Source organism: Rhinopithecus roxellana, chromosome 5 (genome assembly GCF_007565055.1).
Source record: "Rhinopithecus roxellana isolate Shanxi Qingling chromosome 5, ASM756505v1, whole genome shotgun sequence".
NCBI classification, from domain to species: domain Eukaryota; kingdom Metazoa; phylum Chordata; class Mammalia; order Primates; family Cercopithecidae; genus Rhinopithecus; species Rhinopithecus roxellana.
In genome coordinates, this window is record NC_044553.1 from 153,652,730 (window position 1) to 153,680,517 (window position 27,788).

The window sequence follows — 27,788 nt, forward strand, 5'->3', positions numbered from 1 at the left end:
GTCTAAGCCACAGTTGAATGACTCCTGTCAAAAATGTGCATGTTAGTAACACCTTAGAAGAAACTTCAGAGATCACCCAGTCCAGTTCTAAGTATCTGTAAATTAGACAGTCTATTACAAATATGAACATGTAGATGACAACAAAAGTGATCTATAAATCTACTTTTGAAAGTAAATTTTGGTTTTTATTTTTATTTTTGGTCTGTCAACACAAGGCTCCTGCTCACAAAAGCAGATTTTAAAATCAAATCTCCCTATAAATTGCAAGTTTTAGAAAAGCTGAAAAAAAATCCACTAACGACATATTTTAAAATATAACAATCATTTCTTTTTCTAAACTTACAACAATGGAGGCTCGAAGAGGTGAGTTAATTGGCAGGTAAAGAGTTGAATAAAATGTACCATCAGGCAACTCTCGGGTTCTGCATTTAGGAGCTAGATGAGTAAACGGATCACTTGGTAATCTAGCACAGTATCTGTGAAGAAAAAGAAAGTCTGAGGCTGAATCTACAACCGAGAAAATATTGATATTTACAACCTCGAGTTTGATTTGTCATGTGCCTCTTCCCCTCTACTGATTTTGTATTTGTATGTGGCATTTAAACTTTACTGCTTCAAACTTTGAATAAGACAGAACAGTGTTGCCTAACAGAACTCTGCAAAGATGTTCCGTACCTTCGATGCCCAGCAGGGCAGTGGCTGGTGAACACTTGAAATGTGACAAGTACAACTACGAAACTCCATTTTTTATTTTATTTTAAATTGAATTTTGATAGCCACATGTGTTGAGTGTTACCATAATAGAGCACAAAGTACTGTTCAGAATCCAGTAAGAAAACACACTGCCAACGTTTTCTCCTTAATCATCTTATGTCTGCCACCAACTACCAGCACACGTGCAAGAAAGGCATCAGAAGAGGGTGGGACAGCCCAGTGCTGACACAAAAAGGACAGCAGAACTAGCAGCTCACTGAGCAACAGCACCAGGGAAGATTGGAGCAGGGCAGAAAGCTAGCCCAGAAAGGGATGCTGGGACAGGACTCACATCAGGAGAGTGCTGGAATGGGCAGCAGCCCTGTGAGGTTGTGACCTGTGCAGCAAGGGCACCTGACCACAGTGGCAGTCCTACAGAGCAGGAAGACTAGCTACATACAGGAAGACTGAATACTAATTATTTTGAGGACAATGGGAGCCAAACTTCTGACTATTAGAGAAAGGAGGTACATAGACAGAAAAGAGGAAATCTAGAATGAAACCTCTAGCGTCACACTGAAAAGGGAGGTATCAACAGATAGACACTGAAACAAATACAGATGTAAACATGAACAAACAAACAAACATTCTAGCTCTATCCACTCAAAAGCCTGGCAGCAGCAACACCCCGGTAGCAATGAATAAACCTAGTATCCAGTTCTTGGTTTCTAACCACAACTCATTTGAGGAAATTGCCAACATCAAGGGTGGGGCAGTCTAGAATGTCTTGTGCCATAAAACAAGGAAGTGTTCAACAAATAATAGTGAGATGTTAAAAAGACACAGAAACTAGCTTTAAGGGGTTTCCACTGGCCAAATATGAAACAATTTTAACATCAAAACAAACAGTAAATGATAATGATAGATTATAACCCATTAAATAAAACAGGAGTCCATAAAGTTCACGCTGACATTAAAAAATGATAATATAAGAATGAATAAATGGAGAGAAGAAATGGATGGTAGATCGCCAACTAATAAATACAGAAATAATGGAGTTAGTAGCCATCATAGTAATAATCAATTTGGCCCAGAAATATCAAAGAATGCTTACACTAATGAATCAAACTTGGAGGAATACATTTTTATACAAAGTATCTCCCCAGGAAATATTTACTAATTATAAAAGGGATGAAAGGGAACTTTACAGTAGAGAAAACTGGCAGACTTCACTCAAGTGATCTAAGTTACCACCGGAAAGGACACAAATCAACATGGTGTGCAACTTGGTAAGCTGGGATGAGGAGAAGACACCATCATTTCAGTGACGTGCTGTCCAAAAACGTGTAATCTGGGTCTCATCATGAGAAAATATCAGACAAACCCAGACTGAGAGTCAGACTACAAAATGACGGCCTATCATCTTCCAAAGTTTCAAGGTCATTAAAGTCAAGGAGAAACTAAAGAACGGTTCCAGATTGAAGGAGACTTAGGAAGATGTGACAACAGGGCATGAGGACAACTTCTGACTCTAAGGTGGATCCTTTGGCTACAAAGAACATTCTCATGAAACTGAATGAGTCTCTCTTGGTGTCTAGGTGAAGGCCATACGCGAATTCTAGTATTCTTGCAACACTTTAAAGTTTGAAATTGTTTCAAAATAAAAGGTTACAAAGAAAATCTTATACTTGCTCTTTTATTTTGTCTCTGAATAGAAATTATCCTGATATATAATCCAGCAAAGAATCTGCTCTTCTTAGCGCCTAGAAATTTTATTATCAGCTCTGGACAAAGTAAATTACAATGTACCCAAAAATATAATCTTACTTTATTGCTAGGGGAAAATTTAACATTACCCAATGGTTATGGCACAAAACAAAAATTTCAGGATTTAGAAAAAAATTGGTGAGAATTATAAAATTAAGTTAAACCTAATTTAAAATGCCTTCATCATGTTAGCCTTGCCAAGGAATACTGAACTTTTATTGTTGCACAATATTGTTTTTGCCTTTTGATTAAAAAAAAAATGAAAAAAGTAACTTTTCTTCATCGAAAATATGGCCCGTCTAAGAGAAGACTGGTAATCGCAAAATGTAAACAATACAAAATGTACAGGTTTAGACTTAAACTGTGCAACATTCCCAGGTTTTCCACACAAATGATATGATGCCATACCTATTGATGTGTCCAATGGCCGTGTTGATTGTGACTCGTGGACCACCATCGTCAGGCCTCAACACATATGGTGGGAAAACGTCATCATCATCCACGACAGGATCAATGTCAGTCTCACCAGTATCAACCGACTTGGAACACTTGTTTCTCAAGATCTGAACATTTAAAAAACAGAACTTATGATGAAAACACATCTTCTTTGCCGCATGCTGTCTGCCTCTGTACCTACAGAAAAAACTCTCTTGAAAATCTCTCTCCTAAACATACTTCAATACTCCAAAGTCACCTGCTGCAGATACCTTCTTCCAACAAATCCCTCCCAGTTCCAATAATATGGAGACCCTCCCCATATGGTACAAAGTCTATACTGTACCGTGCCCCCCCCCCCCCACACACACACACACGTACACATGACTGTCAGTCTTTCTGAATGTAACTACCATGTCATTATTTTCCAATCACTCAATAACGTAAGCAGTCAACAGTTACTGTCCATATTTACAATGCAATTTCCCAGACATTCATCCCCAATAACGTATGTGATGACCATTTTCACTGTTATCTTATTGTGCCCTTTCAAACACTTTGTATACCACTGCTGGGTCTTTGTAGTCATTCTCAACTTCCTTACAATGTACACAAGGTACATCTCTTTTGAGATTAGTGCCTGTAGATAAAACTCATTATCTGTTTCTACGGACACAAAGAATAACAAATAAACCATATTAATTTTTTTTCCCCAACCTGCCAGCATATATTAATCTGTTGATCTTACCTTTTCAATAGCTTTGTAGGTTTTAAGGTCTTCTTCAAAACTTTTTATTTTGTCTGTATCTGCTAACATTATATAATTAGAGATGGGTGCCCTTGCTCTTCCTTTAGATTGAACATAGGATCGATATTCTGTGGGCAAATCAAAACGAACCACCAAGTTGCATTTTGGTATATCAACACCCTCTTCTACAATACTTGTTGCAATAAGCAGGTTGGTCTCATGTGCTCGAAATTTCCTAAGTACCTGAAAAAAAAAAATCCACCAAGAAAAGCACTTCTAAGAAAATTTCCAAATAAAAAAAAAACATACTAAAAGTAAACGACAACTGTTATTTCTGACACACATGCTCTTGGGCATTCTAAAGCCTTAAGGCCAGGACTAAAGAAGATGACAGTATCACTGAAAACTCAGGATGCATGGAAACATGGACAAAGAAGCTGATTTAATGAGACTCTCCAATTCAGGATAAATTAAATGGTAATATAAGCTAGTTTTCAGACAGTTAGATCTATTAGACTGGCTCCTGGACTCTCCAAATTTGGAGGTTATCGAACAGCTACAATGTAGAAAAGGCCTTCAACAGGAATTATTCTGCTAATTTTAAGTTAAATAATAAACTTTAAATAGGTTTTTGTGTACAAGCCAGAACATGGTATTAGGTTTTAGCATCTTTACAATGCTGTTTCCTGTATTAAGACCTTAAAAAGCACAAAAACATTCAAGCTAAAATCTACAAAATATAGTGCTGTTTTTTTAAGAATTCAAACAAAATAGGCCTTTAAATGAAAAAAAGAAAACACTTTCTAGGAAAAGAATTCGGTTTGTTAATTCATAGTCATATGGAATGTACAAGAGTTAAGGTCATACATGCTTTGTCTTTCCATGAAATGCAGTTGTGTGACATCAATCCAATCACAGAAATAAGTTGGTTGATGGCAATTAAGACACAAATTTGGTTTGCCAGATAGCTATTCTAATTCTGAGCACATAAATCACTATACAGCTACCTCATGGGGACAGCTGCTCTAATATATAAAGAAGTATTCCATAATACAAAAAATAATAATAATTCTGGGGAACTATGAAAAAAGGGAGACCCTATGGGCACTGTGTCTGTATATGTCCTGAAAACTGTTATTGTACACTTATTTTAAGTTACCTCTTCCTGTTTTCTGAATTCAGCTTCCATCTGCTTGTTGCGAGGCTGATTCTTCCCAATGCCATGTCCAGTTATAAAATTGCTACTGATATAAGCCAGCTCAGGATCTTGTTTGCCAGCTTCCTTTATCAATCTAAAAAAAGTATACACATTTGGAAGTTAAACGTTGCTGAGAGAAAATAAACTTTTGTTTTTAAAGTCTCCTTTAAAATGGAAGTACATGTATTTTTTGCCAACATACCTAACAAAACGGTCTTGGTCCTTTTTTCCCAACTTGCTTAAACAGAAATCACTGTCACTCTTCACCACATAGATCTGTTGACCAAGTACTTATAATGCCAAATACAAGATTGGTTTGTACTGACAAATGACATGGTCACATTACCTCCAACAGCTGATTGGGCAATGGTGACTTAATAGAAATGTGGCCCAGGATGAGACTGAGCTAGTCAGAGAGAAACATGGATCCTCATAGATCTGGGCCTCGGAACAGGATGTCCAATGAAAAAAGCTCGACTCATCCCTCTACCAGTTCCACTCGCTCCTCTCCCAACTCAACACCCTTCTCTAGACCATGCACAGCTTCAGCAACAGGCCCTGCCGTGCTTATACAGAAAGGACCAGTGAGCCCAACACCAAAGGAAACCTTCATCCCCTACAAATGTAACAAAAGAGTTCCAGCTGCAATTTCTTTTCCTCTTATCCTACCACCTGATATCATTAGAAGAAGAGCCCACGGGAAAGAAATGTTGTATCCTCTCAATTCCTGATGCTTTGTGGTCCCCAGGACACTGAGCAAAATTCTGCACAGCATAGGACGGGGCACAGAAATGGCAAGGCGTCCCCCACCCTTCCCTGTCATGAAAGAGGAGATTGCTGATCTCTCTCTTCCTGCCTGCTCCTCTGTATTAACCCAGAGTGCCTGTGACTGAAAGCTGGCCTTCTAGCTAAAAAATGGCAAAGAGCTACAGGACGGGATCACATTACACGGGTGCAGAAGGTTAACAGTTAGTGCTGCCATTACAGCTATTTTGGAAATATCCACATTCAAAAACTCAGCACACGGGATAAATGGTTCCACACCTGACATAAGCGATTCCACATGGTTTCTCTGAAGTCATACTACATAGTATAAATTCCAAATAGAAAATTGCATTTTTAAGTCGAATCATTCTTTAAAAAAAATACATGAAACAGACGAATATTAAAGAGCTGGAAGTGGCCATCCAGAATCTCTCTTGATCCCAATCAGCACAACACTTGCGTGTCTAGGTTAGTTTGGGAGTCTACAAACTACAGCTTGTAGTTCAAGGTCTACAGTTCAAGTACTTAAATATTCAGAATCAGAGCCTCCCTTATTACGTTCCAAAGTGTGTTCAATTATTTTAATAAACTTAAGATGTAACAGAAAGCAGTGTTACATGCAAATAGCATGCCCAAAAGTCTAAAATACAAAATAAATCACCTTAGAAATAATACATACTTCCAAGTTTTATGGCCGGGCGCGGTGGCTCAAGCCTGTAATCCCAGCACTTTGGGAGGCCGAGACGGGCGGATCACGAGGTCAGGAGATCGAGACCATCCTGGCGAACACGGTGAAACCCCGTCTCTACTAAAAATACAAAAAACTAGCCGGGCGAGGTGGCGGGCGCCTGTAGTCCCAGCTACTCGGGAGGCTGAGGCAGGAGAATGGCGTAAACCCGGGAGGCAGAGCTTGCAGTGAGCTGAGATCTGGCCACTGCACTCCAGTCCGGGCGACGGAGCGAGACTCCGCCTCAAAAAAAAAAAAAAAAAAAAGAAATAATACATACTTCCAAGTTTTATATAAATAAGCATCAATTTGAATATAATGGAGATTTAGAATGTATTTTAAGTTGCTGTTAATTAGGCAAAGAATGTATTTTACTTTGCCAAAATTATAAATTATCCATCTGGCAGACTTCAATTAGCTAAGAAACAGAGGCAACAACAGTCAATTCACTTTTCCTTAATGAAACCCACATCAAAACCACAGAGAACAGAAGAGACAACGTGCACAGTAAATAAAATCTCTTGTAAGCAATAATTACATGGGATATACCTATGCTAATAGTGCTTAGAGAGAAAAAATGTCTTTCTCTACTTGGTGAATCTCAGCCATGCATAACCAGTACCCATGACAAAGTTACAGGCTTCAGGGAAAACAAAGCCAGGCAGTCACATGTGAACTCCCAGAGGACAGTGGACAGTGCAAACTGCTTAAAGAGCTCGCAACACCACAGAAAAAAGTAAGACAAAGTATTATTTGTTTCTTTTGGTTTTTACAATGAGTTTATACAAGCTGTTCACCAGCAAGCTGTTTGATAAAGTATACTCTTCCCTAATGCACAGTGTTTCTGAAACGATCTGCAGCAAAGAACCAGGTTTTCTTTTTAAATTTCCAATCCATCAGAGACAAAACAGTTTTGTAGAACTTCATAAAAGTGAACGACTAAGAAAATGAAACTTAAAAAGCATTAAAATTCAAGCATCAATTTTATTGTATTCAGCAGGTATAAAATTACTGTCAAACTGCTCTAAGAGTTTATAAATGCTGCTTCTTAATCTGTACTTAACTCATGACAGAGGTAAAGTCTGGCACCAGTTCATAGCCTATACTTTGTGTGTATATGTACATTGCCTCCCCAATTAGACTGAAAATAACCTAACCAAAAATAGGAAATATGTATGGTAGGTTCAGAAAACTAGCAGATGTATTACAGAAAATTGTGATCTGAATAAACATGCTAACTAATGCTGACAACCATAGGAGGAAAAGAAATTCAAAGATATAAACCCATCATTTGAAATTTCTGCCAGGTTCTTGAAATACATTATCAACAATTCCTTTACTTTCTTGTCAATGTGAGAAAAGCAAATATAATTCCTCTATGATCTCATTAAAAAAAGGTCACTGACAGTTACATAATAGCATACTGATACTGCACCCCCTATATGCATGCATAAGCAGCTGAAGAATTAGCACCTACTGTGTGCCAGGTGATAAAACTGCCATTTTTAATACAAAGTCTCTTACAAACAAGCCAGTAGGAGAGGGAGGTATTATTTCCATTTTACGAATGAACATACTGAGACTTTCAAAAGTTAAATAACTTTCACAAAATATACATCCAGAAAGTGGGTAGAAAAGAAACCGAGTCTCCTTGGCAAAATGGCTGATTCTAGGGCCAGGCAGGGAGAAATACAAGAGCCCAGAGCACCCTGTGGTATCACAAAGAAAGTGCTCAAAAACAAAAGGATGAAGGTATGTCAAAGGAACATGGGAGCTATCCTCAAAGAGCTAACAGTGGCCACCGTTGGAACAATTTGAGTAACAAATAAATAACATAGTATTGGATTATGGCCCAAATTATAAAATAAACATGAAACCACCAATTGAAATATATGATTCAATTAATAAATATAAGTAGACAGTTACATAAATAGGATAAACTAGACAAGTTTTCCTTACAGAAGAATTCCATTAAATACATATAGATACACCCCTCTCCAGCAAGTGGAGATTAATCCCTCTATACCAGGGTGGGCTAGACTTGGAGACTTCCTTCCAAATAGAGTAAGAAAAGGGAAAAAGTGTAACTTTACAGTAGAGAAAGCAGACAAACACTGTCACAATCCATTGATGAGTGATGTTTCGTGGTTGATACCATGACAGCCCCTGATATAAAGTGACCAGAAGGGCAGGTCACCTCCATGGTATTCTTCCATATCCGATCACCCCAGTCCAACTTCGAGAACATAAGAAAAACACAAATGGAGGGGCATTCACCAAATACCTGACCAGTACTCCTGAAGACTGTCAAGGTCATCAAAAACAAGACAGAAACTGTGAAAACTGTGACAGACCAGAGGAAACTGGGCAGATACTGACAACTAAATATGATATGACACCTTGGATTAAAGAAGACATTATTCCATACTGTCTAGTGGTTAGAAAAAAAATAAAATTTTTTTTTTTTTAAAAAAGAGGACATTAGTAGAAAAACTGTCAAAATCCAAATAAAGTCTGGAGTTAATAGTAATGGGCCAATGTTAGTTTTCTTAGTTGTGACAAACAGTGACAGGAGATAACATCAATGGGGAAACTAAGTGAGGGGCATATGAGAACTCTCTGTACCGTTTCCCCAACTTTTCTGTAAATACAAAATTCTTCCAAAATAAAAAGTTATTAGGAAAAAAGGGGGGGGGGGTAGAGACAGGATGTGAACCCACGTTTGTCCAATGCCAATATCACACAATACTAGTATATTCCACGGTGAAAAGAATACTAGACTTGAGACTGGAAGCCATTTTCTGCCACTTGATATGTGTGTAATTTGGGGAAGGTCACACACTGATGCTCGTTTTCTTCATCTGTAATATGGAAAGAACATCTACTTTCCTCCTCCATGGAGTGTTGTGAATATGTCTTAAATATATATAAAAGTAACGTACAAACCCCTATGTAAATATAAGGTACAAAGAAACCCATAAACATAAGACTGTGCACATACCTACACTACACATAGAAGTGGCTGTGATTTATTTTTTTAATTAGGAGACCAGAAAACTGCATGTACATTACAATAGCTTATATGCCCATGAAACTATTCACTAAAGAAGGGTTTTTCCTCCCATTAAACTGATGGAAGGAAAGAATCTGGATTTCAGGAAGTTTTTCTAAGCTTATTAAAAAGCTTACTGGAACAAGACCTCTATTGTATATTTAATTAGCTGCTCATAAAGTCAACCCTCAGACCACTCTTGATTCATCATACAGCACTAAATTCCAGTCACATTTTATGAAAGTTGATCACAATTAATCTGATCCTTAAAGTCAATAGGAAGTAACTTGACTGATTCTGGATAAACCTTTTCAGGCTAATATTCCTGCAATAAAAACTGGCACATCTTTACATAAAAATACACGTAGAAAACAGGGGGAAGGTGGAAAATACACCCCCATTTCTTCTCTCCAAGCCCCAGAAAATTTATTTAATCCTTATACAATCCTAAATGGAGACGGGGAGTATGTCCATAACTAGGCTTAGAACTGCGCCAGCATTAAACTTTTTTGACTCCCAAAATGCTTTTTCCCTGCTCTAAGAAGTAATCCCTCCTTAGTCACGCTCTCCCAGGTCCGTCTCCTGGCAATCTTCCTGTTGCAAAGCACTGGTTTCTAGTGTTCTGTGACGCCCAGGGGCATTACTATGATAGAAAGAACTGGAAACTAGGAGTCAGGATATTAGGATTCTAGAATTGTCTCTGCCATTGACTAGCAATTTAACTTACAGCAAATCTCTCTCTTTCTCCTGAGGCTCTTTCTCATTTTTACAAAAATAAGTGGGTTGGATTATATAGTCAGTGAGGTCCCCTGCCAACCTACAACTTCTGATTTAAATGTAATTTGGTCCCTAAAGTTATTTTCCTTCGTATTCATCAGAAGGATCAGGCTCAATGACTATGAAAATTACCAGACTAAAAACTGCCAGATGACTGCCCTCGAGTCCAATTTCTCGTTATTCAAAAAAGTTTTTAAAACCCCTAAACATTCAGAAGCAGTTAAGCGCGTGCACGCGCACACACACACACACACACACACACACACACACACACGCAAAGAAAAAGAAAAAAAATCCCAAATTACTTTAGGAAACAAAGCTTAGTTTTTCCTACGAGATTACTACTTGCAGAAAAGTTAGGGATCAACTGTGGCCAATTAATGGACCTCACAGAAAAGTAAACTGATTTAAGTACAAAATAAGGACCTTTTTTGGCAGAAAAAAAAAAAGAGTATCCACAAACCAAAAGGATCATACATTAAGTGACCATCTGACAGAAATCTGAAGTACAGCTCCCTGGCTGGTTCCAAATTAGAAAAAAATCTTTCATCGAAGAAGGGAGAAAGAGCAGACATGCACGGCCTAAAATTTGGATTCATTATCACCTTTGCTCATAATCTTAGAACTTTCCCTAACATTCTTATTCTCTTTTGATTCACAAAATTTTAACATGCAGTCTATGAACCAACCCAAAATAAATTCAATTGTTCTAAACTTTCTTCACTGTGGCCTTGAAAACTTCATTTTTTCAGACAAGGTCTGGCTCTATTGCCTAGGCTGGAGTGCTGTGGTGCCATCTCAGCTCACTGCAACCTCTGCCTCCCAGACTCAACCCATCCTCCCACCACAGCCTCCCGAGTAGCTGGGACTACAGGCATACACCACCACCGGCTAATTTTTGTATTTTTTCTACAGACAGGGTTTCACCATGTTGCCCCTTGTGAACTCAAATAATCTACCTGCCTCAGGCTCCCAAAGTGCTGGAATTACAGGCACAACCCATCACGCCCAACCTAGCCTTAAAAAGTTGAATCAATATTTTTAAGAGAAAAAAAATCAACATTAAAAAATTAGTCACAATACCCAGATAAAATTTATTCTAAGACTACCTGAGGGGAACACTTGGTGTGAAACGCTTAACACAATGTCTAACACATAGTTAAGGATTAATAAATACCTGAATTGAATCTAAAACTGAATATAAAACAATGCTTTACTTAAATGCATACTGATTTTTTTAAAGTCTATAACTGTCCTCTATTTTAGGTAGATTAGAATGGATTAACATCCTTTAAGAAAAAATATATCTGCCATGTGAAAAGCAGCCTTCTGGGAAAACATCCTCTCTGTCAATCCCAGGACAGCATGACGTATCAGCAACGATGGCGCCAAATCAAGGACACTTACATAACCCTCATGCTAGCTCTCACAGCTGCTGCAGCACATCATATCACAACACAACACAGGACGCCTCCCTGTTCTCATGTGAAAGGAGTCAACTTAGAGACTTACCTGTTTAAGACAACTGCTGTGTATCTTCTTTCCACAAAAATAATTCCACATAAAATGTTGGTAAAAGGAGAAGGAAAATTTGTCTCTGGCTTCTCTTTTTCTTCAATTTCTTCATCCTCATCATCATCCTCAGAATCACTCCATGACACATAATTATCCTGATTCCTATTATTATACCACTCAACACTTTCAAACTGCTGTCGCTCATATGGTTTATATTTGCGTAAGATTTCAAGCAGTTTGATTACTTTAGGAGTTACAAATTTCAGGTCAAGTGAGGCAGGTGAGAAGTGCTCTTCACATAGTGCATGTATTTTCCTTAGGAAAGTGTCTGTAAACAATAAAAATTTCCTGTGCAGCTCCTCTTGCTCATGTTTGATGTATTTCTGTAGTTCTCTTACCATCATTCCAGCTACTTTATCTGCACACCAGGGTCCCAGAACTACCAATACAGCACGACAGTCTGATAGTATCTACACAAAAAAGAGAAAAGAAAAAACCTAATGCCAAACAATAATAATGTAGCATTTTCATATGGGGTTTAACTGGGATTTCAGTTGTTCTCAAATGACTCCTTAAATGTAATCCAGCCTTAGGTTAAGTCCCTGAAGGTGGGGGGACAGGCCATTAGTCTTTTCGAGCTCATTTCATATGTATATGCCTAGAACCATCTCCTTTTTTCAATAAAATAATCAAACAGAAATTAAAAGATGCAATTGTATGAAGTTAATGAAGCCTATTTTTAGATCTGTAATTAGTTAGAACTATACCTGAGTCATTTACTTCCTGCCAAATTGCATATACGTAGCACAATAATTTAACTTTAGGCATCAAGGAAGAGCAATACAGTTTTCCTTGAACTTTATCTATGTACAATATCCCCCAGTATTATATGTTTTCCACTAAACTGACTAGAAACTGTGGATGAATTTTGGTCGATCTACAGTCAGCACCTCTGGATGCCACGGTGAAATTGTTGTAAAAACACTGCACAGCTGTCTCTATTATAATTTCTTTCTTTCTCTCTCTCTCTTTCTCTTTCTTTCTTAACAGTAGTAAAGGCCTTTATTAGTTGGAAGTGGAGGAGGAGATAGGACCGCTGCACTGGGGCAGCCTCCACACACTCTGTCACAGTTCTCCAAAAGCCCGTTATCCGATTTCAATGAAAATACCACCACAAGGTCAGGGTTCCTCAACGTTAACATCTCAGCTAAATTCAGACTCTGATCCTGGACCCTCCCAGAGTGCTGTGTCTTACAACTCTAACTGAGAGCCGAAAGTTAATCCACGGCCAGGGTGTAACTGAGGAATTGAGAGAGAGGGAGAGGGAGAGAGAGAGAAGGAGAGAGGGAGAGGGACAGCAGGGAGGGAGAGGTGGAAGGGGGGAGGAGGAGGGGAGAGGAAGAGAGGGAGGAAGGGGAGGAGGAGGGAGAAGGGGGAGGAGGAGGGAGGAGAAGGGGGAGGGAGAGTAGGGGGAGGGAGAGTACGGGGAGTGGGGGGGACAGGGAGGGCAGGGGGGAGATGGGGAGGGCAGGAAGGAGGGCAGGGAGGAGGGGAAGGAGGAGGGGAAGGAGGAGGGGAGGAGGGGGAGGGATGGGAGGTACAGAAAGAAGAGAGGAGAGGAGAAGAAGAGAGAGAGAGGAAAAAGGAAAGAAAGGAAGAAAGAAAAGAAAAGAGGAAAGAAAAGGGAAGGGAAAAGAAAAGGAAGAAAGAATTCAAAGGTTGAGAAAAATGTGGGCACTGCTGCTCCAGAAGAAAAAAATCATCAGGTGAGAAACTAAGACCCACATTTAATACAGTGTTAACATTCACAAATGGTTGCAAAGTTCTAGGGCAGTGGTTCTCAAGCTTTAATGAATCAGATTACTGCGGGGCTTGTTGAAATTCCAAACTGAAGACTCTGCAAACCGTAAAATTCAGTCCTGAGGACCCCACCCAGATGCTGCTGATGAGGATGTGGGGCCCACAATGGAAGGATCACTGTCCTAAGGGATCTCTTTCCAAAGCATTACCACTCAGAGACAATAGGCTCATATCCAGTTACACACACTAGGAAACTGTGGAAGAATTTGTTTAGTTCAAGGGTTTGAGCAGGAACTAACTCATCTGACCAAAAAGAAACAAATATTGGACTCACTCCTTATACTTAAATAACCATGACATGAATCCTAGCTCAGATAGGGGAAGTCTACACTTAATACAAATGTGCATTGGGTAATAATGAACTCAACCTAATATGGTATGTTCAATGAAAAATGTCTAAGGAGACAAAAAGATTAAGACCTTAAACTAAAATGTAAAAAAGAGCCTCATTAGAAGCATATTTTCATTTCAATATTAAAAATAAAGCTTTCAAAATATAATCACTATACTTACTTGGTATATGCTTACCTGTTTTGAAATTAAAGTAGAATCTCTTTCTTTTGAATGTACAGATATATTACAATCATTGATAAAATTAAGTGCTTCTTCTAATTCCATCAGCAGTCTTTCATAAAGCCCACTTCTGTCAGTAAATGGTCCACAATCCACCACAATCTCACATGGCTGAGAAGTATACCTTTAACATAAGAAACAAAAGGTATCAATACTGCAGTAGTGAGAATGCAACTTAAATAAGTTTTTCAAAAAGCAATAAAAGGGGGAATAGATTAAAAAAAAAAAAAAGCCAGAATGTTGGCACTGGGGTGAGATTTTAGGTGTGTTTAATTATTATTTTTCTATATTACTGTATTTCTCAACAGTAAATAATATATTTTATAAACCAGTCAAGTATTGTTTAAAAGATGTTTTCAAAAGGCAAGGGGAGAAGAGGGGAAAGAAAATAATACAAATGAGCATCCACTGCATTCCGAAGCATTATGCTGGGAATTTACATACCTTCTGACTTAATCCACACACAGTGAGGATGATGAAGGAAATGAAGGTTCAAAGACATTACATGATTCTGTCTAAACAAAACTCAGGACTGCCTTCCTCCGAGGGCTCCTTCAGCCAAATCCTACTGCCTCCCTGAACACCTTTTGTTTCATTTCTAAAAAACTCACTACAGCATTATGCTCCATTTATATGCCTAACTCCAAAAAGAAGCTTCCTAGTTTCAGTTTGTCTATCTAATCAATATAAAAGGCAGGCTCACAACACGCCTTCCTAAAGTGGTACTCACGCTTATCTGCACAGGTTGAGTGCCCTTATCTGAAAGGCTTGGGACCTGAACTGTTTTGGATTTCCAATATTTTTCAGATTTTGGAATATCTGCATATAAATCATGAAGTATCTTGAGGATGGGACCCAAGTCTAAACACGAAATTCATTTATGTTTCATATACACCTTATAGCTTGAAGGTAATTTTATACATTATTTTAAAGTAATATTGTGAAGGAAACAGGTTTTGGCCGCATTTTGGCTTCAATTCATCACAAGGTCAGATATGAAATGTTCCACCTGTGGCATCACGTCAGCACTCAAAAGGTTTCAGATTTCAGAGCATTCTGAATTTCACGCTTTCAGGTTAGGGATGCTCAATCTGTACTATGTTTGCCTGTTAGGTCTCAAGGAATGACTACATGGGGCTGATATTCAAATAAATTTGCCAACAGATTTCATTATTATTAGTTTGCTTTCTTTTGTTTTTTAGGTTTAGACTTCCATCTTTTGCCCCCTTAGGCATCTGCCAGAATGAGGAACACAGGTGTTCAAAATACTCATGAAACTCAATCACTTCTCAGAGGTGGAAAGAAGAATGACAAGACAGATCACGGGGAGTTTTATCATTCAATTTATCGATTTCCATATCTGTGTGAAATTTTTAGTATTTGCAAATATCGCTTTTATTTTTAACGTATTTTTAAATCCTCACAAGGAAAACCCCCCCAACTTTCATTCATTTCTAGTATCATTCCTTGGGTCTTTCATAAAAAACGACAACCAGAATGGCACATAATGCCCTAAAAGCACGTATGATAATTGTAATAAGAAAAACAAATCTAGCACAGACATATATACTATAGTTCTGATTTGCCCAAAACAGAATTTATACTCAACCAAAGAGTCATTATTTGGAGAATTAGGTAATGCTTATCAATAGATTGCTTATCAGTTTTACTTAAATGCTCTACTACTTCTACTTCTCAGAAAACCTCTAGGCAATACAAGTGAAGCACTCTAACTCAGGCAGACAAAAGCACAAGCACAGCCTTCTACTTCTCCATCAGTGTTGACTCAAGGAAGTCAGACACAGCCCGTTCTACAGGTCACAAGATTTGCATTTCATATGGCATTTGGATACCTAAGTTTGATGGGATTCCCAATGTTACTTTTCCTTCTCACTCTCCAAAGAAAACTTTCCTTAAATACTTACTAAATGCCAGGCACACTGCAAGATTTTTCTATGTGTTAATGGAATTGATCATCAAAGAATCCCATGAAACCACTGTCAATGCCATTTTACAAGTTCAAGGAAATAAGTGACTCACTCAAGGTCACACAGCTTACAATTAGCGGAGCTAGTATTCAAACCCACGTCTGACTCAACTCCACAACTTGAGAAATCAGTCCTCTCTATTTATTGTAACTGTCCTGAGAACTACCACTAGGTAACCTTTAGCCTTATTTAAGACTGCATCTAGTAAGAACGGAAGGCCATTTTGACATAAATCGAATTCATTACATTTGAAAAGCCATTTTCCTAATTTGTAAAGGCTCCTTTCCACCCACTTCAGTTATGAAGGTTGTGTGTGTGTGTGCGCGCGCACGCTTTTCAATGAAACTCAAAATAGTAAAACCCCCTCAAAAAGGGTCAAACCTAGAAAAACAAACAGCAACTTTCTCTGTAATCCACAACCCATTTTGAAAACAATGGGGTATTTCCAAATGTTTTAAAGTATATTGCTGAATTATCTAAATAAATTAATGTTCTTTGAAAGCATCATTGTAAGACATTTAGGACAGAACAACAAAGCACACGTATTGACAGAAAAAAACACAAATTTACTGTCAAAGTTCCCAGTCCTTGGCAACATCAGCAAATAAGAAGAGCTGACGCATAATCTCTTAATGCAGAAACGCCTGTCTGCTACTCTCTGTGGAAACAAGGTTAGATTCTTGAACTCACAGGTAACAGTACTTACAGAGAATTCTTACTCTTGCCCATTGCTTTTTACTGCCATTTGTTCACTTAAATAGGTACTATCTGCAAGGTACTACAAAAAACACCAAAGACTTAATATTTTTTCAACTAATCTCATTAAAGCCGAGTCAACTGGAAGTGCATACCTGTCTAAGACCACCAGGTCCGTTGCAGTTTCAGCATTACTCTTAAGAATTTTCTCTAGTTTCTGAATTTTTTCTTCCAATTCCTCTGGATCACATTTCCCATTTAAAATGGAAGCAGTTAGTCCCAAAATGCGAGGACATGATGGACAATTTTCACAGAGCTAATGTAATAAAATATACTGACAGTAAAGACTTCATTTTGCAAGGCCATAACAAGAGAGACATCACCATATTAAAACATATCAAAATCACTAGCAAATACTAAAAAAGAATTTGTTTGGTGGAAATGCCACTATAGCAAGAACAACATAAAATTACTCATAGTATTACTGTAGTTTGTTTAAAAGATCTGTTTTTCAAAAAGGCTCAGATATACTATGAAAATCATATAGAATTTACTATTATGTTAAAGTTTATTTTAGATTTAAATGATCATTAATTTAATATTCATTCATTCATTCACTGGAACCAAACTCCCAATATTGATAATATTATTGCTTTTGAAATCTAAAAAAAAAAAATCTGCATATACTAAATAGTTTACCAAGAATTACTAAGACTTAGGTCTAAAACTTACCTTCATAATTTCTCGATAGGGGTGGTCTAGGATTGCAAGATGACACTCATCAAACACCAAAAGGTTAATGTCTGACAGTGATAAGTAACCATTTTTCAAAACATTCAAGGCGACATAGCAAGTCATAATAAGAACCTAAAATAAAATCAACATCAATAAACAAACATGGCATTCAATGCCTGGATATACTTACATAAAATCAGATCATAGAGCCATTGTATCACAGGTGAGAATTAAGGAATTCATTGGTCAAAATGAAAACTAATACACTAAATATATAAAATTATTTACATCAGTACTAAGAAGGAAATCAGGAAAACATGGGAAAAGAGTAGAGAAAAAATATCTTGATAATGGAAAGCATGTCTTGAGGACAAATCCAAATTTACTTCAGGTTCTTAGATTCCCACAGCCATATTATGACTGATGAGATATGCCAATTTAGGCAAATCACAAAACAATTCACACTTGTTATTTTTTTTCTGCTGAACTGACAAGGTTTTCTGGAAGAAAACCCAGACTAAATGTTATTTTTGTAGCCTATCATTATGTGGATATTTAAGTGCTTTATTAACGAGGACTTATCCCAATATGTGAAGCACACTAGTAGGCTGGGCTGTTTCAGTTCAGTGAGGAAGTGCCTCTTAACCACTGTGTATCCCCCAATGACTAACACACCAAAAACCCCAGTCCATGCTGGCTACATGGAAACATGTAAGTTAGAGGAGCCTCCAGCACACGCTGGCTACACGCAAACATTCAGTTAGAGGAAGTTTCTGTCAAAGACCTAAACACCTCAAGCAAGAAATTTCTCCAGTTTCAAGACATTTAACTCCAGAGTAAATTTTTTGAAAGCGCATTATCAGCAAGTTGGAAATAGGTCATAGGAATTTGTGTTTTTCAAGCAAGCAGATCATACTGAAAGCTATTTCTTTTCTACAAAGAGCAATAAAAATTAGTAATTTATTAGGTTTTTTTTGTTTTTGTTTTTGTTTTTGGGACAGAGTCTCGCTGTCACCTGGGCTGGAGTGCATGGCGTGATCTCAGCTCACTGCAAACTCCACCTTCCAGGTTCAAGCAATTCTCCTGTCTCAGCCTCCTGAGTAGCTGGGACTACAGGTGCACACCACCACGCCCAGCTAATTTTTGTATTTTTAGTAGAGACGGGGTTTCACCATATCGCTCAGGCTCGTCTTGAACTCCTCACCTCTGGTGATCCACCCACCTCAGCCTCCCAAAGTACTGGGATTACAGGTGGCAGCCACCGTGTCCAGCCTTTATTCGGTTTTAAGGTAAGACTTAAAGTAAGATAGAGTACATCAGGACTAGTTTCTAGGCTGATTAAGTACAGGAAATTAGTTTTCAAACCTAAATTAGACAACCAAGGCTACAGATAATCTTACAAACCAAGTCAAGAACTTGTAGGGATTTATAAAGTGAAATTTCTCTACAAGTCTTACCTGGTGCTTAGTAAACTCTTGGTTCCATCTCTCTTTTGTCCAAGATGCATTTACTTCTAGGTTTGAGTATTCCCCAACCTTGAGATCTGAATGAGTTCTGACAGCTGACACTTGTTGAGCAACCTGGTTTGCTAATTACAAATATAATACTCCATGTAAATACGAGAAATCTTGCCTACTTGGCTCTCTGGACTACTAATGATTAACAGTCTACAGAAATCCTTATTATTATATTAGACCTAACCAACAATGTTTTTGATAGCCTCTTTAAAACCACAATTCCAAGGTTATCATCCAAAAAAATGGCACCTACTAGACTTGCCACCTCACTTTTTGTCACTTGCTTCAGAGAACCCTATACCACCTTTCTTCTTCACAGCTGATTTCCTCTAAGCCACCCTCCTGTTTTCTTCAATAAAACCAGATGGAAACAAGACAGTCTAACATGGATTTAAAGTACATCGTTATACTGAGACAATCTAAAAAAAGAGCAGTGACATGAATACATTAGGACCCTACCAGCTTAGGTTCACATTTTATATTTTTTATTTTTACATATAATCCAAGCATATAAAAATCAGTAAACTCTTAACTGAATATCTAATTTCTAAGCAGCATGTAACTTTCTTTCTATTAATACAAGTGACATAGCAAAATCATAAGTACAAAAGTTAACTATCCATAATTAAGCACCTTTTGACATACTTGGTGAAGCTAAAACATCAAGAGCAAAAATAAATGTAACAACTTAGATTATGTTCTAATGTACGTATGTTCCAATGCTTGTGTTCCAAAAGCAGTCCATTCAAACGCAATACAGAACCAGCACATCTAAGAGAAACACCAAAAAGACATAGCACAAAACAATTTCTGCCAGAAGAGACTAAATGAGTACATTATCCGTCAAACTTTCTTCAATAATTTAACTTAAACACAGAGAAAATCTGTTTACACATAAAATCCCATCCAATTTCCCCTGCACAACTTGATGAAATAATTTTTTATTACCAGAGTTGACCAAGAACACCGTCCTTTTTCCATTTCTGTTGAAGTCTCCCCTGATCTGATAGGACAGCTCTTTAGTGAGTAGTACTGCAATAAATGTCTTCCCTGAGCCAGTGTTTAAACAGACGATGGTATTATGATCCAGAGCTGCTTCGAGCAGTTCAACCTAGAAACATGGTGAAAAAAAAGTTATGCACTTCTTACCTAAGTACAAAATGTATAAAATTGGATTTTATTTTAAATCAGGAAATTTCACTATTCTCTAAAATCTTCCTCCAATAAATTTACAAAAAAAGCCCCACAGTCTACGTCTTTATACAAGAATAACTCAAGAGGAATAAAATGCCTGTTGCTATATATGCTGTGTTGTGTAAATACGTGTTGAAATGGCATTTACCCTTTCTTTAAGCATTATTTTTGTATACAGAGAATAATTCTCTAGAATAACATGAATAACTAAACTTAGAGTAATCGTGGTTCTGCCAGTTCATGGCTGAACATTTGCAAACTAATCTAGGTTTCTACCCAGCTCACTAGGACAGACACATCCAAGTGAATATTAAAGAACAGTGAGGTTTTCAGAGGGGGAATAAAGAAACTTCACAAATACAACTATCAAATCCAATTACCCAGCAGATGTTAGAAAAGAAAAGGAGTATTAAGAATAAAAGTATTTTGAATGAGAAAATTAATCAGAAGTGGGAGGCTTGAAAGGGTAAATGAGTTTTATATAAGTTGTGTCAACTATATGCTAATTTATTCCATTTTAGTGAAGAATGCTCCAGTATTAGTGTTCGCATTAGTACCTGATATTTTCTTGGCGTATAAATGTTATCATGAATTGCTTCTTGTTGCCATGGCAGTCCAAAGAAAGGACCCATTGGTGAGGAAGCAGGGGTCATGAGCTGCAGGCCTGCCATGCTGAGGGGTTGCAAAGCAGGGCTTTTCATTCATCCAGTGTTTCTTTCATTGCATTTTTGTTCTAGCACAGCTTACTACAAAAGGGAAAAAGAATACCATTACACAACCATGCAGGGTTAAAAACAAAAGAAAGCACAGAAACAAGAGAAACATCAGAATATCATTCCTACGAGTCATTCAAACTCTTCCTATAATTGTTTTAACTTTTTCTTGATCTAAGAGGATCATTTTAGGAGTCAAGCATTCTACACCTTACCCAGTGATTCTACACCTAGAAACTTGTCTTAAAGAATGAATCAGGCAACTGCACAGAGAGATGTACATGAATATTTGTTATTGCATTATTACTTAAAAATAAGAAATAACTTAAAATCTACTAGTAAAAAATAAGCTACATAAATTATGGTATGACTATAACAGAATACTTTGAATCCATTAAAATTATAACACATATCTATATTTCCTGACATAGAACAATGTCCATTATAAACCTTTAAAATATGTAAAGTATGATGCTTTGTTAAATATATGTACATATACAAAATATGTAAATATATAAATATATTTTGAACACTTTTGTATATTCTATGACATTATTAATAAAATGATAATGTATGGAAGGCACTTAGCATGTGTCTGCACGAGGAAAGACTGAGACACCTGCTAAATTGTCACTTTGTCAATAGCCCATGAACACAGAATGCCTTTTTCTCAATTGACAACCTATTATAAATGAACAACTGACGAACTATTTAAATATGTATCTTTAAAATTATACATATCCTAGATAAATTAAAACAAATGACAACACTCTGTGAAATAAAAATGTTTTCATGGTATCTAAGCACTTTCTATATTTCATATAGTTTTTCCCACAGATAAATCTGATTATGTAAAATGATAAAAACTGAATCTTTAAATTCCTAACCTTCAAACAGAGGGTCAGGGATTCAAATATCTGTGTGAAAGCCTACCACTGGCTTTACTGTCAGCAGGATTTCCTCGCCCCACAGAAGGAAATTTCCTCTCTTGCACTGCTTTGGAGTGTTCATTGCTATTACTCTATGAAACTGGAAGAGAGAATTCATTTCTTTGTTACTTAACAACCAAAACTTTTAAATCTCCAGACGTGTTAAGTAGAACACACGACTTAAGTTGTTGCAATTATTTCAACAAGAAGTCTCAAGTGTGGGGTCTCTTATACAGAAGCACAATACTGAATTCTAATTTGAGAAATTAGTTCTGTTGACAAGAATTCAACATTCAGCGACCATAAAGTATTATCTCAAGTAAGCAGTGCAGGGGCACCCCACTGCAGGAGCTGAGAGCCCAGTAAGACAGCACATCTGTGGGCCTAACAGCACAACCATGCTCATCATCTTTCCAGAAGGGAACAAGCAAAGCACCACAGAGTACTTTATGAGATAATATTAACCCATAATTTCCCTGGATCAAAGAGAACTATGTTCTTCATGAAAAATAATCTGCTAATTCTCTGCTGAATCAAAGCCTCAACAGCCATTTCTTTCACCCTAGTACCCAAGCCTAGTACCCACTTTCCCAAATTCAGCAAGAACTCAGGACTTGCAGGCTCATCAGCTAAACTTTTTTCTTAATACAACTGCCAAGAACCCTATATGGAAGTCTATTTTACCAAAATGTCTGAGATCAAGAGGCCACTCTGAAGGCCCAAGGCTAAGATCTGCGGGTCCCATCACTGACCTTCCCACCTGGAATCCACTCTCGTGATACCTCTACAATTCTCCTTCATGACTACAGACTGCATACTGTCTAGGACTTTAAACCTGACCCTTCACTTTCACCCAACCCAAATGCTAATCCTAGACTTATTAAAGACACAGTAAAAGGTACCAAGAAACATGTCTAAGTCCTGATGGTGGATGAAAATATAAAACAAAGGAGAAAAGAGGGCCGTGATGTAAATACCCAACACATCTTCTCCTACTTCCAGAAATCAGGTATGTCCAGGAACCAGCAGCACTCCCTCCTCTCTACAACTGTCATCATTTCTTCTCATATAGATAACATTAGTAATAACAATAAATAACTGTAGAAAAATAGTCTAAAAATAAATTAGGAATGTTTTATGTTTTAAAGCTGGGGAGGGTATTCTTCAAAAACATCAATGCATAAAATACAAAGAAAAACTACGAAAATGTTCCAGATTAACAAAGACCATATGGATACACATGGACATAAAGATGGAAATAACAGACAGCGGGAACTCCAAAGGGAGGAAGGTGATAAAGGGGCACATGGCTGAAAAACTATCCATTGGGTACAATGTTCACTATTTGGGTAACGTGTACACTAGAAGTCCAATTCCCACCAGTATGCAATATACCCGTGTAATAAAAAAAACACATAGGTACTCTCTGAATCTAAAAGAAAAAAAGAGACTATAAAGAAACATGACAACTACATGTAATACCTGAACTTAGACTGGATCCTATCTGAAGGAGAAAAATGCCAAAAATGACTTTTTTTAATTAAAATGGAAAAAATTGGAGGTATACGGTGTGATGTTTTGACACACATATATGCAGTGAACTATAGTCAAGCTAACTAACATATCCATCTCTTCACATAGCTACAATTTTTTGGTGTAGTGAGAATTATTCAGATCTATTCTCTCAGCAAATTCAAGTATTCCATACACTGTTATCCACTATGGATCCCGTGCTGTATGCTGGATCTCTAGAACTTACTCATTCCATGTAACTGAAACTCTGTACCCTTTCACCAACATCTACCCATTTCCCCCATATTCTACCCTTTCTCTTTTACTCTGCTTGTAAGAATTCTACTTTTTTCAATTCCCATGTGACATCATGCAGTATCTCGTTTTCTGTGCCTGGCTTGTTATCCTTAGTATTATGTCCTCCAGGTTCATCTGCATTACTGCGATGGCAGGATTTCCTTCTTTTTAGCGCTGAATAATATTCCTCCATGTGTGTTTGTATATTCCAATTTCTTTACCCATTCATCTGTGGATGGACACTTAGATTGTTTCAATATTTTGGCTACTATGAATAATGTTGCGAAGAACATAAATAGTGATCTCATTCACAAAGGACATTATTGAATCCTTTTTTAAAATGAGATAACAGCAATGTTAAAATTCCCTGAAGTTGATATAACTCACTGTGGCTATGTAAGACAATACCCTTATTGTTAGGAAACATACACTGAAGTATTTAGGGGTAAAGAACTATGATACATGTAACTTATTCTCAAATGGTACAGAAAAAGAATCTACATGTAGATACACACACACGCGCGCGCACACACACACACACAGCTGACAAAGCAAGGGGGGCAAAATGGGTACAGTACATATTTTTGTGCTATTCTTCCAATACAAATCTTTTCATTTTCTGCTCAAATATAAATAAATACTTCATTCCTTTATGTATTCAAAAGCACAAGGACAGGTGATTCTGGCTAGTTCTCAAATACTCCATTTCCTCTACAGGTAATAGCCATGCTCAGCTCTGCTTGGTCTCAGTCAAACAGTGGCTCACTGAAGTCTTCAAGGATACAGTTTCTTTTTTTCTTTTTTTTTCACCAAGACTGAGACTCACTCATCACTCAGGCTGAGTACAGTGGTGCAACGATGGTTCACTGCAGCTTCAACCTCACAAGTAGCTGGGACCACAGGTGTGCATCACCACAACTGGCTAATTTTTTTATTTTTTGTAGAGACAGGGTCTCGCTATGCTGCCTAGTCTCTAGTTTCTTATTTTCTGCCATCTGCCAGTCACCCAAACCTAAACTGATGGGCACACAACTCACCCTTGGCCAGAGGAATTGGTTCATGCTCATCCAACAGCAAAAAATTTAGAACTTTCATTTGATGGTTGAAGAGAAGCAGTTGTCTTTCTTTCCCTCTAAAGATGACTCATGAAATTATTAGCCCCATTTGCTGCTGCAATTACACTATGCAGACCCATGAAAACACCCAGCCTTAGGATGAAACCAGCACTGCAGACGGCAAAAATAAAGAACCTGGGTCACTGATGACATCAATAAACTGCTGGATCAACCAACCTCAAAGCCCAGCCTAACAAGGGACTTTCCAATTAACTGAGCCAACAAATTCCTTAACTGTCCAAGCTAGCTTGAGTTGAATATTCTGGGATAAAAGCAAACCAAATAACACTCTCTAAATCACTATTATCACTTCCTATAAAAGGTACAGGTAGAAAAGAAAAGAGGAAAGCAAAGAACAGATATGAACAGAAAGAAAAAAAAAGGAAAGAAGGAGGAAGGAAGGAAAAAGGGAAAGGAAGGGAAGGGAGAAAAGGAAAGAAAAGGGAAAGAGGAAGGGGAAGGGGAAAGGAAAGTGGAAGAAGAAGGGGAAGGGGAAGGGGAAAGGAAAGTGGAAGAAGAAGGGGAAGGGGAAAGAAAAAGGAAAACAGGAAGGGGAAGGGAATGGGGAAGGGGAAAGAAAAAGGAGAAGGGGAAAGGTAAAGAAAAAGGGGAAGGGAATGTGGATGGGGAAGGAAAAGGGGAAGGAAAGGGGAAAGGGAAAGAAAAAGGGGAAGGGAATGGAAAAGGGGAAGGAAAAGGGAAGGAAAAGGGAAAGTGAAAAAGTCAGGGACCAAAGCAGAAAGCCATCAGGCCACAAATACTGAGATAATGAACAAGTACTGCAGCCAGACCCCAAGTAAGGTCAAAAGCTTTGTTTGGAAGGGAAAAGTCAAGGGTCTTTAGATGCCAAGAAACCAGGGATGAGCTCTACCAAGAAGCTTCTAAGACTTTGAAAAATTTTCACCTTACTTGCCCTTAGGAGTATTTTTTTCACTTTCTGCTATCAGTAAATTATTTTTGAAACTGCAAAGCTGCTTGTTTCAGAAACAAGTTGAGGAAAAATCTGAACAGTTCTCCCTCTGCACAAGAGGGGGAGGGAGATAGAGAGCGCTTCCCTGGCCTGCCTGTTTCCTCCTTCGCTTTCATAAAATCACAAAGGAGAAAACAGGCAGGGCAGGGAAGCTGGCCCAAGACCAACAAAGACTCAATTCTATCTGGAAAATAAGCCCTGGACCTCCAATCCAATGTTCCTCATGCTGGGTTTCACCTCAAGACACCAACTTCACTCAAGTATGTCAATCCTATTCCTACAAACCAGCAGGTAAAGAGCTTGGCAAAGGAGGAGTTGCAAATTCACTCAGTGACCAGGCTCTGTTCCTGGCATTTCAAAAGACAGAGATTTTTTTTTTTCTTAGCAAACACAACATTTCTCATAAATGCCCTACCCTACCTACCCTACAACTTTCACAGGGTTCAGAAAAAAATGATAGGTAGCTGGTTTCTAAGAAACAATCAGAATAAAAGTGAAAAAAAATCAGAGAAATGAAAGGTATACATTTATCAATATTTAGACTCTAAAAATAGATACATGGTAAAAAATAAATATCAAACAATAAAGAAATACAGAAATAACATCTGTAACCAAAAATATATGAAGAGTAAGGTTTCTATCAGCTTTCACAAAAAACCATGTGTAAGAAAATAATAACAAACTATTGGAAGGGAATTCATTAAAAAGTTGATATTTAAAAACGAAATTAAGCAAAGCACTACTCTCTGTGATATCTAGTCCCAAATGTACTCTGAAAAGTACCGTCCCCTACTCATGACTGCCTGACCTCTGCCACCTGTAACCTTACGGTCAGATTGTTGACCCGGCTTAGAATGCTATCCTACTGCTGCCTCATCACCACTCACCAGCAATTTCCACAACAGAAGAGTAATCCCTGTTGGCTGAAAGCCTACAGCATATTATGCATCCTCCCTGACTGACCAACTATAAGTGTTTAATCCTGTATTTCAATCCTATGTGCTCAATCCAAGTGATCCTAGCAGTTATACTACAGAGTCTTAACCCATAAAATGTACTTCTGTAATTTTATATGAATTTTTATTCAGATAATTTCTCTTAACTCTTTTCTCACTAAAATACGACCAATTAGACTAGAATTTCCTTGGATACAGGAGTTGCATATCTTACCCTTACCTGTATTACCCACTGTACAGAACCACATCCAGGACATGGTAAACAAAACTGCAGGTTGTTAGAATGAAAACAATGTCCACCTGAGTGACACTAAAACCTCAAACAGCTTCTATTTGCCTTTCATAATTTCTATCACAGATTTTTACATCTATTCACAGACACACATACACAACATACACGTTATTCTTTTACTGGAGCACAGCTCCGTAAGAATAAGACGTGAGTCTTATTCTTTGCACCTCTTAAATTTCCTGCTACAATATTCTGTATATACATTTAAGTAAATATTTGACAAACTGAATTAGAGACTCATGAATGTCCACACAACAATATACAGAACAGAATCAAGATATATTTCTATTCGGTTTGCAAACACACATCTATCCCACTCTGACCAGCCCTGAGAGATGAGTGCAGGAGAGAGGATGTACAAGGACATAAAGAACAACAATTTAACCCTTTCAATTATATTTTCCATAAGGTTACAATGTTTAAATTAATTTTCATTCATTTAGTGGACAACTGGCCCCAGTAACGCCCTTTCTATTTAGCGAAAACAAATCCAAGACTAAAAAATCCAACAGGTAATCTGTAACATAAAAACAGGAAAACCTATCATGTTGCCAATTTTTACTTTCTTGTCATGTTTAAACAGATTTTTTCAACTTGGCCTTAATGAAAAGATCTGAATCCCTGATGGCAGGTAAAGGTTCTAGTTTCACAGATAAACTGGCTACCATTAACTGCTTTCGCAGAGCCAATATAACTCCACATGACTGTTTTTCAACTACAAATTTTAAATTTCTGGTCAAACAACTTACCCTCATGAAACTAAT

The 27,788-nt window shown here is 37.6% G+C and overlaps 1 protein-coding gene across 6 annotated transcripts in view; it reads right to left on the reverse strand.

Annotated features, from left to right (window-relative positions):
* Positions 1 to 27,788, reverse strand: part of DICER1 (dicer 1, ribonuclease III) — a 72,369-nt gene that overhangs the window by 26,555 nt on the left and 18,026 nt on the right. For 3 of the 6 annotated variants that reach the window (XM_030930479.1, XM_030930480.1, XM_030930478.1), the window contains 11 exons: positions 20,798 to 20,986; positions 19,995 to 20,157; positions 18,987 to 19,117; positions 17,527 to 17,661; positions 16,950 to 17,110; positions 14,066 to 14,234; positions 11,675 to 12,147; positions 4,803 to 4,935; positions 3,644 to 3,886; positions 2,869 to 3,023; positions 344 to 476 (listed from right to left, as the gene is read on the reverse strand). In XM_030930479.1, coding sequence (XP_030786339.1) covers positions 344 to 476; positions 2,869 to 3,023; positions 3,644 to 3,886; positions 4,803 to 4,935; positions 11,675 to 12,147; positions 14,066 to 14,234; positions 16,950 to 17,110; positions 17,527 to 17,661; positions 18,987 to 19,117; positions 19,995 to 20,157; positions 20,798 to 20,941 — 2,040 coding nt within the window. In that variant the 5' untranslated portion in view covers positions 20,942 to 20,986. Of the gene's footprint in view, positions 1 to 343; positions 477 to 2,868; positions 3,024 to 3,643; positions 3,887 to 4,802; positions 4,936 to 11,674; positions 12,148 to 14,065; positions 14,235 to 16,949; positions 17,111 to 17,526; positions 17,662 to 18,986; positions 19,118 to 19,994; positions 20,158 to 20,797; positions 20,987 to 21,840; positions 21,983 to 27,788 lie in introns of all 6 variants that reach the window. The other 3 variants (XM_030930482.1, XM_030930481.1, XM_030930483.1) reach the window with 2 other exon arrangements.